The sequence below is a fragment of the Apium graveolens genome, chromosome 3, assembly GCF_009905375.1.
Source record: "Apium graveolens cultivar Ventura chromosome 3, ASM990537v1, whole genome shotgun sequence".
NCBI lineage: Eukaryota > Viridiplantae > Streptophyta > Magnoliopsida > Apiales > Apiaceae > Apium > Apium graveolens.
Window position 1 is genome coordinate 19541935 of NC_133649.1, and position 12082 is coordinate 19554016.

General features: G+C 35.1%; 1 protein-coding gene and 1 non-coding gene across 2 annotated transcripts in view; one reads left to right on the forward strand and one right to left on the reverse strand.

Annotated features, from left to right (window-relative positions):
- Positions 1-8759: 8759 nt before the first annotated feature.
- LOC141715633 (small nucleolar RNA R71) lies at positions 8760-8866 on the reverse strand. Its single transcript, XR_012572389.1, has one exon. It is a non-coding gene; the product is annotated as a small nucleolar RNA R71 (small nucleolar RNA).
- A 704-nt stretch (positions 8867-9570) lies between these two features.
- The window catches only part of LOC141713961 (uncharacterized), a 31979-nt gene continuing 29467 nt past the window's right edge, over positions 9571-12082 (forward strand). Inside the window, exons 1-2 of the mRNA XM_074517516.1 lie at positions 9571-9925; positions 10091-10339. Coding sequence (XP_074373617.1) covers positions 9571-9925; positions 10091-10339 — 604 coding nt within the window. The remainder of the gene's footprint in view (positions 9926-10090; positions 10340-12082) is intronic.

Consider the following 12082-nt stretch of genomic DNA (forward strand, 5'->3'; position numbering starts at 1 on the left):
TGAATGCTGCACTGGATTTTCAGTGATGGCAATTGCACTCATGTTATCACAGAAAATGGGAATTATTTCCACTTGTAGACCATAGTCCAACAATTGGTTTTTCATCCACAAAATCTGTGCACAACAACTACCAGCAGCAATATATTCAGCTTCAGCTGTAGAAGTAGAAACTGAATTTTGCTTTTTACTGAACCAGGACACAAGCTTGTTCCCTAGAAATTGACAGGTTCCTGTTGTACTTTTTCTGTATATACTACAACCTGCATAATCTGCATCTGAATAACAAGTTAGATCAAAACTAGAAACTCTAGGGTACCAAATGCCAAGTTTTGGTGTTCTCTTGAGAGATCTGAAAATTCTCTTAATAGCTACTAGGTGAGATTCTCTAGGATCAGCCTGAAATCTAGCACAAAGACAAGTAGCAAACATTATATCTGGCCTACTAGCTGTTAAGTACAGAAGTGAGCCAACCATGCCCCTATAACTTGAAACATCCACAGACTTTTCAATAGTGTTTAATCCAAGCTTAGTTGTAGTGGCCATAGGAGTTTTTGCAAATGTGCAATCCATTAGATCAAACTTCTTTAAAAGATCATGAATGTATTTAGTTTGACTAATGAATATTCCATCACTAAGTTGCTTAACTTGTAAACCAGGAAAGTAAGCTAATTCTCCCATCATGCTCATTTTATACTTACTTTGCATCAATTTGGCAAACATTTTGCAAAGTTTTTCATCTGTAGAGCCAAAAATCATATCATCTACATAAATTTGAACAAGTATACTAGAGACATTAACATTTCTAAAAAATAAAGTTTTATCAACAGTACCTCCTGTGAAGTGATTTTCCAAAAGAAACTTTGATAAAGTGTCATACCAGGCTCTAGATGCTTGCTTCAATCCACAAAGTGCTTTCAAAAGATAGTAGACATGATTTGGGAAATTTAGATCTTCAAAACCAGGAGGCTGACTAACATAGACCTCCTCCTCCAAATCTTCATTCAGAAAAGCACTTTTGACATCCATTTGATAGACCTTGAAATTGGCATGAGCTGCTTAGGCTAAAAAAATTCTGATGGCTTCAAGTCTTGCAACAGGAGCAAAAGTTTCATCAAAATCTATTCCTTCTTGTTGACAATAGCCCTAAGCAACCAATCTAGCTTTGTTCCTGACTACTATGCCATTTTCATTCATCTTGTTTCTGAATACCCACTTGGTGTCAATTGGATTCTTTCCTTTAGGCTTGGCTACTAGCTTCCATACTTTATTCCTTTCAAATTGGTTTAGCTCTTCCTGCATAGCTAAAATCCAATCAAGATTCAACAAAGCTTCTTCTACCTTCTTTGGTTCTTCCTTAGATATGAAGCTGCTACATAGACATTCTTCTTAAGTTGCTCTCCTTGTTTGAACTCTAGAAGATGCATCACCAATGATAAGCTCAAAAGGGCGATCCTTAATCCATTTTCTTTGTTGAGGTAGATTAGCTCTAGATGAAGAGGCATCATTGTTGTCTTCATGTGAGACTGAGTTTTGATTATTAGAAACTCCCCCTGAGTTTGTAAATATTTGATTTAAGAAAGGAGAGCTTTCTGTAAGTGATATATTCTGACTTCCAGCTTCTCTTGATGACCCGACGGATGGTGCACTTTGTGTTCCGACGGATGAAGCTGATTGTCTCCAGACAGATAAGGCAGATTGTCTCCCGATGGATGAATCATTTTATAACTCAACAGATGTTGAATTATGTGCTTCATTAGTTGTAGATTTTTCTGCATTATCCTTATTCATTGTTTCTTGATCACTTTCATCATCACTGTCATCATTAACCATCTCCACATTATCAAACTTGAGGCTTTCACGAGAATCTTCATCTTGCAGTCCTTCAATCTTTTTATCATCAAACACAACATGTATTGATTCCATAACAATGTTGGTTCTAAGATTGTAGACTCTATATGCTTTTCCCACAGCATATCCAACAAAAATTCGTTCATGTGCTTTAGCATCAAACTTCCCATGTTGATCAGTTTGATTCCTTAAGATAAAACATTTGCAACCAAAGATATGAAGAAAATTCAGAGTTGGTTTCTTGTTCTTGAACAATTGTTGGGGTATCATACATTTTGCTTAATTAATCAAGGAAATATTCTAAGTGTAGCAGGCAGTGTTCACAGCTTCAGCCCAAAAATATGTTGGTAACTTTAATTCTTCAAGCATTGTCCTTGCAGCTTCAATAAGAGATATATTCTTTCTTTCCACTACTCCATTTTGTTGTGGAGTTCTAGCTGTAGAAAACTCATGCATTATCCTATTCTCTTCACAAAATGATCTCATCACAGAATTCTTGAACTCAGTTCTGTTGTCACTCTTGATTCTCCTTACTTTAAAATCAGGATGATTGTTGACTTGCCTTTTGTGATTGATGATGATTTCACTAGCTTCATCTTTAGACTTTAGGAAATATGTCCAAGAGAACTTTGAGAAATCATCTACAATTACTAGGCAAAATCTTTTTCTTGGAATGGACAACACATTGACTGGTCCAAATAAATCTATGTGTAGCAATTACATAGGTTCTTCAATTGTTTAATCAAGCTTCTTTCTGAATGATACTTTAATCTGCTTTCCCTTTTGGCAGGAAACACACAATCCATCCTTAGAAAACTCCACTTGAGGAATGCCTCTAACCAGTTCTTTCTTGACAAGTTCATTCATGGTCTTGAAGTTTAGATGGGATAACTTCTTGTGCTATAGCCAACTTTCATCTTGACTTGCTTTACTGAGAAGATAAGTGTCAGATTCAGTATTAGATGAGTTGAAGTCAGCTAGATACACATTTCCTTTTCTCACTCCGGTGAGAACCACTTTGTTGCTTCTTTTGTTTATCACAACACAGGCTTCTGAATTGAAGGTTACTGAATTGCCCTTATCACAAAGCTGGCTGATACTCAACAGATTGTGCTTGAGACCATCCACTAGGGAAACCTCTTCAATGATGACATTGTCTTTTGAAATCAAGCCATATCCCACAGTATAACCCTTGCTGTCATCTCCAAAAGTAATACTTGGGACAACTCTCCTTGAACTCTATGAGCAGGGTAAAATCTCCAGTCATGTGTCTTGAACAACCACTATCCAGGTACCAAAGATTCTTTCTATTTCCCTGCACACATCAAAACCAAATCAAGTTGATTTTGGTACCTAAGTTTCCTTGGGTCCTGCCTTGTTAGCTTTCTTCTTTGGTTTCTTAGGTTTGATCTTATTTGACTTGGAAATTTTTGATTCATCCTTAGTCATTTAAGTTGGACCTTTGAAACCAGTCATTTGAACAGAAATATCATGCACATTTTGATTAACAGGAAAAGGGATGCTGATTGCAAACATGTTATTCCAGTAAGGCATGCTAAATGGCATTTGTGGCATACTAAATGCAGCATAATAAGGATTAGGTAAAAATGGCATATTAGCAAATTGTGCATTCATATACTGAGCAGACATATCATTCATAGGCATAGAAGGCATGGAATTCATGTTGGGAAAAGGAGAGGGTACAGATGTAGAAGTAGGCATGGCAAGTTTGCAATTAACAGACAAATGATTAACACTACCAAACTTAACACCGATTTTTTCTTGGAGCATACTTATCAGGTGTGTAGTTGTTATGTTTGTTAATCCCTACTTTCCCATTTCTATTGTTTTTCTTTTTAGTTTCTGTTTTAACCTCAATATTTTCTAATCTGTCATTCAATTGCTTGATGGACATATGACCAACATTCACTTTCTTCTCCTTCTTCACTTGACTTGATTCTCTTGAAACAAAGTTTTTGGAAACTGATCCATACTTTTCATTCAACTTGGAAAGTTTGGCTTTGCTCAAAGGTTTGCTCACAACCGACGGATGTGGCTCTTTGTCACTCGACGGATAATCCTTTTGATTATCTGACGGATGACTTTCATCATCCTTCGAGTCCACATATGTTAGCAATCCTTCAACCAAATTGGATTCCAGCTTCTCCATACTCTTTTTCCAGGCTGCGTCACAAAAGGACTCAATACGTTGAACTTTAGTGATTTGAGCATGAACATCTCTGGATGATTTCCATGCTTTAATCACTTCCTATTCTCGTTCAAGCTGCTTCTTTAAAATCTCTTCTTTCTTCAAGGACTCAGTTAATTCATCCTTAGCAATCTTACACTCAATTCTCAATTTTTCAAATTTAATAAATTGAAACTCTAGCACATTATTCCTCTCACTAAAAAACAAATTATTTTCTTTAATTTTAGCAATTTCCTTAGCGAGGGACTTAAGTGTAACACGCAAGTGATATAATTCTGTAGTCATGTCATTGATTGCATCATTACACTCAGATTTAGATAAATGTGCTAGGTTAGTGGTGATTACCTGATTACTTGAAGAACTTGTTTCTGTTTCATCAGACTTGACCATCAGGGCTAGATTGACATAGCTTACATCCTCATCTTCATCCAATCCATCAGCTGCCCAATCATTTTCCTGTGTAATGAAAGCCATTTCCTTTTGCTTTAGCAACTCAAAACATTTATGTTTGTAATCAACAGGCTCAAATTTCTAAGTACTGAAATCTAACTTTCTACACTCACTGGCAAAATGCCCTGCCAAGCCACATTTGAAACATTTGAATTTAGATTTATCCACCATGTTTCTACTTGGCTTGGCTGCTCCAAAGTTCTTTTTGAACTTGAGCTAGGCAAATCTTCTGGAAAGGAATGCTAACTGCTCATCAATATCATATGTGTCATCTTGGCTCAAATGATCTTCATTTTCAGCTACTAGCCCTTTGCCCTTGTTCTTACAGACCTTTGAAGTAAACTCAGCAGCTTCTACCTCCATCTCTTTCTCTTTCTCTAACTCAGCAACCAGTGCTATGGACCCCCATTTCTTCCTTCCTTTCTCCATCCTCTCATCTTGCTCTATTTCAAGCTCATAAGTTTTCAGAATGCCATACAGTCTCTCCAAGGTAAACTCCTTGTAATCCTGAAAATTTCTCAATGAGACTGTCATTGGTTTTCACTCCTTTGAAAGATATCTAAGGAACTTGAGGTTAGAGTCTTTTGTCTGATAGACTCTTCCATGCAACTTCAGAGCATTTAGTAGTTTTTGAAATCTACTAAAGATATCAGTGAGAGACTCGCTATCTTCACAATGGAAATGCTCATATTGCTGAATTAGCAGCTGAATCTTATTCTCCCTTACTTGCTCAGTACCATCACAAATAATCTGGATAGTGTCCTAAACCTCCTTGGCTGTTTTTCAGTTAATGATGTTATCAAACATGTCAACATCAAATCCATTGAACAATATTTTCATGGCTATCTTGTCTTTCCTGACTTGCTCAATATCAGGATCTGACCATTCATTCCTAGGCTTGGGAACATATGGTTCATTGCCAGTTGCAGCTCTCATTGGTACATGAGTTCCTCTCTCTATGCAATCCACATAGGCCTCATCTTGAGAAAGAAGATGTAGATGCATTTTCACCTTCCAGTGGTGATAATTGTCTTTTTCAAGAAAAGGAATTTTAACTCCAACATCCTTCTTGTTCATCTTGCGGTTTGTTGTGATCTTTACACTTTTTGTACTTCAAGAGCTTGCTCTAATACCAATTGTTATTCCCTAACAGTACAACAAGAATTACAGAAGGGGGGTTGAATGTAATTCTGGATTCTTTTCGAGATTTATAAAAATGTTCTAACTCAATATATATATAAGTGTTTTGATTTGCAAAGTGCGGAATAAGAAATTAAGTAAATCAAACACAAAGTAATAAAAATACAAGTCTTTAAAATTTCTGGTGGATTTGAATGTATCCACCAGAGATATACATACATATATATATATATATATATATATATATATATATCGATTTGAGAACTCTGTGAAGCTCAAATTGGCTCACAGCTGCTTTACAAGTGAACAAACAAACTACAAAAAAATTCTTGACAAGTACAGCTTTTTCTATTTTTCTTCTAAAAGTGTTTGCTTAGTTTGATAGTTGTTGTTGTAGTTCTACTTGCTACACTTGGCTTATATAACACCAAGTTTACATGGTAATAAGACAGGATAATAAAACAAAACATATCAAGTCTAACTCCATGCTACTTCATTACTCTATTCCAGCATCTTTGAATATCTTCATAATAGCATATAAATGGTAATGCTTCTTTGTTCTCAATTTCCTGCTAAACAGGCTGCCACATTCCTTTTGCAAACACCCAACGCATGTGACTGTGTTGTCACTGTCAATAGATATTTGAATTGATCATCCGTCGGGTACATGCTTGTTATCCGTCGGGTGGCTTTGTCGATCATCCGTCAGGTAGCGTTGTTGATCATCTGTCGGGTAGCTATTTGATACTTGACTCCATTTTATTTATGCAGAATTATAAGACATCTCATATTTACAATTAATTAACCTATTCTGCATATCTGTTAGTAGTCAACATGACTCATATACTACTACAGAATTTACACAAAGTTGTTTGCAGAAATATGCTACAATACTTATTATTACATAAGCTACACACTCGATGTATATCAAATCATCATCCGTCGGGACTATATTAAATCATCCGTTGGGACTATATTTGATCATCCGTCGAGTGCTACAAAATTCACTAAGTAACATCTACTAAGGTGTTTTGTTTAATTTATCATCAAGTTCACACCATTTTTCTAACAGATCCTGTCTGCCTTTGTATAACCAATGTCTAGTACATCAATCCTAAATCTTGTGAATTTGCCAGCTTTAATGTTTAGAAACTTTCCATCCTTAGAGATTCTGCTCATTCCTTTTGCTTTCAGATCTTCTGATCTTTTTATGAACATGTCAATCTGATAGGATATATATTTATATATATTTTATATGATTTTATTCCTCATATTTATTATATTTTGCATTGATTTGGATTTTTATTAATTAGAGTTTAATGTTTTATTGTAGGAAGCAAGGAAATCCTAAACTTGGATGGATTGGAGAATTAGAGTTTAATTTGGAGATTTATTAGAAGGAAATTCGGATTTGTTGGACTACGTGCGCGCAATTCACTGTTTGGGCCATATCTTGAGTTCCAGAAGTCAGAATTGGACGATTTAACAGCCCACGTGAAGCTAGAGAAATTATCTTGCATTCTACAGAGGTCCAAGTATCAAATTACAACTGGAGTGCCCCATAATTATTAAAGAAAAGTCAGCTGCGAATTTTCCTTTAGAAACCCAATAAGTTTAGGAAACGTACTTGTATTTTCCTAGAAGCATTAAAAGACTTCTATTATATACATATATATACATATATACAAGGGGAGGATCACTACTTTTCTTCTTATAAAATATTGAAGGTTTTCTTCTCTATTCTCATCAATATCTATTATGTGTTTTTATTATATTATGTGTTTTGTTAATCTAGTTATGTGTGAGTAGATTTTTAAATCTAGGGTTAAGTTGAACCTTAGCTATGATTGATGCATGATTTTCCCAATTCCCCCAATTTAGTTATATTACAGGCTCTTGCTTATTGAGTAGTGCTTAATTAACAATTACATGTCAGACGTGATTATGTGTATTGTTTGAACCCAATATCTATTTATCAGCGAAAGTTGTATTTAGGTGATTGTGATTTATCCAATAAGGACATGAAATTCTCCATGAAAATAGGTAGAACAGATTGTTAGGAAGTTAGGATGCTGTGTTTAATGTCTCTAAATTGCATGATACCATGAAAATAGGCTTGATTGTATTTTAGAGAAGCCATTAATACTCGAGAGGTTATTGGTATTTTATAGGGCGCGTCTTTCCTCTTGAGTAGTATACGATTGATTTGGGGTGGGAAATCATAATTGCATTGATTTATGCTAGTGGGGATACTTAACTCTGGATTTTTTAGTTATTTGATTCAAATACAACTTAATTGCTTTAGTAAAATTTTAGTTAATCAATCTCTCAATATTTATTGTGTAACTTGCTTAGTTAAATCAAGTCAAAAATTACTAGTGATTGGTATACTTGTCTCTGTGGGATCGACTCTGACTTACCCTACTACATAGTTAGAAGGATTTATTAGATATTATTATTTGATAGGCACGCGACAGCCTTGTCAAATTTTTGGCACCGCTGTCGGGGACAAAGCAGTATTAGATTAGTAAATTTTTGAGTTAGTTTAGCTAAGTCTTTTAGTTCTGTGTTTCGGCTATTATTCCCTTGTTATTTGATATTGGGTTTCTAGTTTTCTTGTTGCATGCAAACTCGAAGTTCAGGTACTGAAAACTTGATTGCTTTTAATCTTGAAATTGAAGCAATAACAAGAAGACAAGCAGGTGCACGAAGAAAACAAAAAGACAAGGAAGTTATCGGTGAACCAACTAAAGCTCTCAATGAGCAGGGTATGCCGGATACTAAGGACGTACTCTCCAGTATTCTCAGACCAACAGTCACTGCTATTCACTTTGAAATCAAGCATCAATTCATCCAATTCAACCAAAATGATTCTTTCGCAGGATTGTCCACCGAAAATCCTGTTGATCATCTTGAGAGTTTTCTGGAGAAGTGTAATACAATAAAGTTGACTAATGTTAGTGATGATGCGATAAAGCTGCGATTATTTCCATTCTCTCTTCGAGATATAGCAAAAGATTGGTTGAAAGATGAAGTGCCAAACAAGTTCACTACTTGGGATGGTTTAACAAAGGCCTTTTTACTCAAATTTTTCAGTCAGAAGAAGACTGCAAAGCTCAGGAATGACATATCTAACTTTCATCAATATGATGAGGAGTCTCTTCATGATGCGTGGAAAAGATACAAAAGGCTTCAGAGATAATGTCCTCACCATGGCATTCCTGACTAGTTGTTGATCCAAACATTCTACAAAGGGTTAACACAAGAATTTCGAAAAAAATTTGATGTTGCTTCTGGTGGATCTATTATGAAGAAGAACACTGAGGATGCAAAAGCTTTGTTAGATGATATGGCGTACAATGATAACTATCCGTACAGTGACAGAAATCAACCTAAGAAGAGAGGTAAATATGACGTTGATACTCTAACCATGTTGAATACTACTATGCAGGCAATGGTGAAGAAGATTGAGCAATTGGATTCTAAAACTTCATCTACAGTTGCCTCATACGAGATTTGTGGTGTAATTGGACATACTCAAAATATTTGTCAGTTTAATCCCTCCGGATTAGCAATGGAACAAGTAAATGTCCTTTACAACCAAAATTAAAGGCAATAATATAATCCTTACTCTAACATGTACAATCCAGGTTGGAGAGATCATCCTAATTTCTCCCACAGATATACTCAGGCTCAAGCTCAACTTCCACCAACCCAGCCACAAAAATTGAACTTGGAAAATATTTTGGAAGGATTTATCTCTACACAGTCAAAGAAGAATGATAATTTTGATGCAAATATCAATGAGATAAAGGCTCACAACAAGTTGATGGAAAATTCGATTACTCAAATTGCACAGCAGTTGAGCCAACATATTCCTAACAGAACTAAAACCACTTCCTACATCTTTGAAATATGTATTCATGGGCCCTAATAATTCATATCATGTTATTGTCAATGTTGCGCTTGATGACATTCAAATTGAGTTGTTGCTCGGTATTTTAAAAATATATAAAAATGTCATTTGGTACACTATTGATGATATTAAGGGCATTAATCCATCATTTTACACGCATAAGATAATTCTTGAAGACGAGCAAGCCTCCTCAATTGAACCTCAACGAAGACTTAATCCTAATATGATGGATGTAGTCAAAAAGGAGGTTTTAAAACTTCTTGCTGCATGCATAATCTACCCTATCTCGGATAGTAAGTGGGTTAGCCCTGTGCATGTAGTTCCAAAGAAAGGAGGAATGACCGTTGTCAAGAATGATAAGGGTGAGTTGATTTCTACTAGAACTGTAACAGGGTGGTGAATGTGCATTGATTATCGAAAATTGAATAAAGCCACTAAAAAAGACCATTTTCCTCTCCCTTTTATTGATCAAATGCTTGAAAGGTTGGCAAAACATTCTTTTTTCTGTTATTTGGATGGATATTCAGGTGTCTTACAAATTCTCATCCATCCAAACGACCAAGAAAAAACAACTTTTACATGTCCATATGATACGTTTGCATATCGTAGAATGCCATTTGGATTATGTTGTGCCCCACCATCCTTTCAACGATGTATGATGGCAATTTTCTCTAATTTTATTGAAGATATAATGGAAGTTTTTATGGATGACTTCTCTGTTTGTGGAATATCATTTGATGCATGCTTACATAACTTGGAAAAAGTGTTGCATAGATGTAAAGAAATTAATCTAATTTTAAATTAGGAAAAGTGTCACTTTATGGTACAAGAGGGAGTTATTTTGAGTCATGTTATCTCGAAAAGATTAATCGAAGTCGATAGAGCTGTTATTCCCTAACAATACAACAAGAATTACAGAAGGGAGGTTGAATATAATTCTGGCTTCTTTTTGAGATTTATGAAAAATAGTTTTAACTCAATTTATATCTAACTGTTTGATTTGCAAAGTGCGGAATTACAGAGTTAAGTAAATTAAATATAAAGTAGTAAAACCTCAAGTCTTTAAAACTTTCTGGTGGATTTGAATGTATCCACCAGATATATATATATATATATATATATGATATATATCAAGAGAACCCTGTGAAGCTTGAATAGCTCACAGCTGCTTGTACAAGTGAATAAACAAACTACAGAGAAATTCTACAGAATACAGCTTACAAATGTTTCTCTGCTAAAAATGTGTTTGCTTAGTTAGTTTGTTCTACTAGCTACACTTGGTTTATATATCACCAAGTTTATATAATAATAAGATAAGATAATAAAACAAAACCTATCAAGTCTAACTCTATGCTGCTTCACTACTCTATTCCAGCATATTTGAATATCTTCAAAATAGCATGAAAATGGTAATGCTTCTTTGTTCTAAAAACCCTGCTAAACAGGATGCCACATTCCTTTTGCAAACACCCAACGCATGTGACTGTGTTATCACTGTCAACAGATATTTAAATTGATCATCCGTCGAGTAGCTTTGTTGATCATCCGCCGGGTAGCCATTTATCACTTGACTCCATTTCATTTGTACATAATTACAAGAAGTCTTATATTTACATTTAATCAACCTATTCTGCACATCTACTAGTAGTCTACATGATTCATAAGCTACTACAGAATCTATACAAAGTTGTTTGCAGAAATGTGGTACAATACTTATTGTTACATAAGCTACTCACCCGGTGGATATCAATTAGTCATCCATCGGGACTATATTGAATCATCCGTCGGGAGTATAATTGATCATCCGTCGGGTGCTACAAAATTCACTACGTTAAATCTACTAAGGTGTTTTGTTTAGCTTATCATCAATTACACAACATATTCCTAACAATCTCCCCCAATTTATGTCTACTGGAATTGTAGCCATAAATTAAGAGAAACTTGATGATAACAAAACATCCTAAATATATAGATTGAAAATTAGTAGATAAAAATGATAAGTGCTACAAATTGCTGAAAGTTGAACAATGCAAAGTACACAAAGAAATTGCTCACATTTGTTATCAAGACGCTCCTCTAGTCTGAGCAGATAGATCTATTTCCTTGATTGTCTGGATTTCTTCCCAATCCTTCTTTTGTTTTCTTCAATTTGATTCTGAAGTTGTCTGTGGAATTCAAGTTCATCAGCTTCTGAGAGATTTAGCATTTTTTGCATTTCCAAAAGAGTCTCATTGCTAGAGATACTCAATTGGTCCTCCAATATGAAGAATCTTCTAACACCTTTGTCATCCATGAATTCCATCAGCCAATAGGGCCTTATATGCACTCTTTTTCCTGTAAAGGGAATAAATAGAGTTTTTGGAAGTGCATCTTTGGCTCTAGTACTCCTTAGTTCCTCAATCCTCTTTAGAATTATTCTTCTTGCAGTCACATTATATCCAAAGTTCTTTTTGAAGGATGAGTAGACTTTAATCAGAACAGATTGGATTTCTTGGAGAATCCTGTGAAGAGGCCATGTT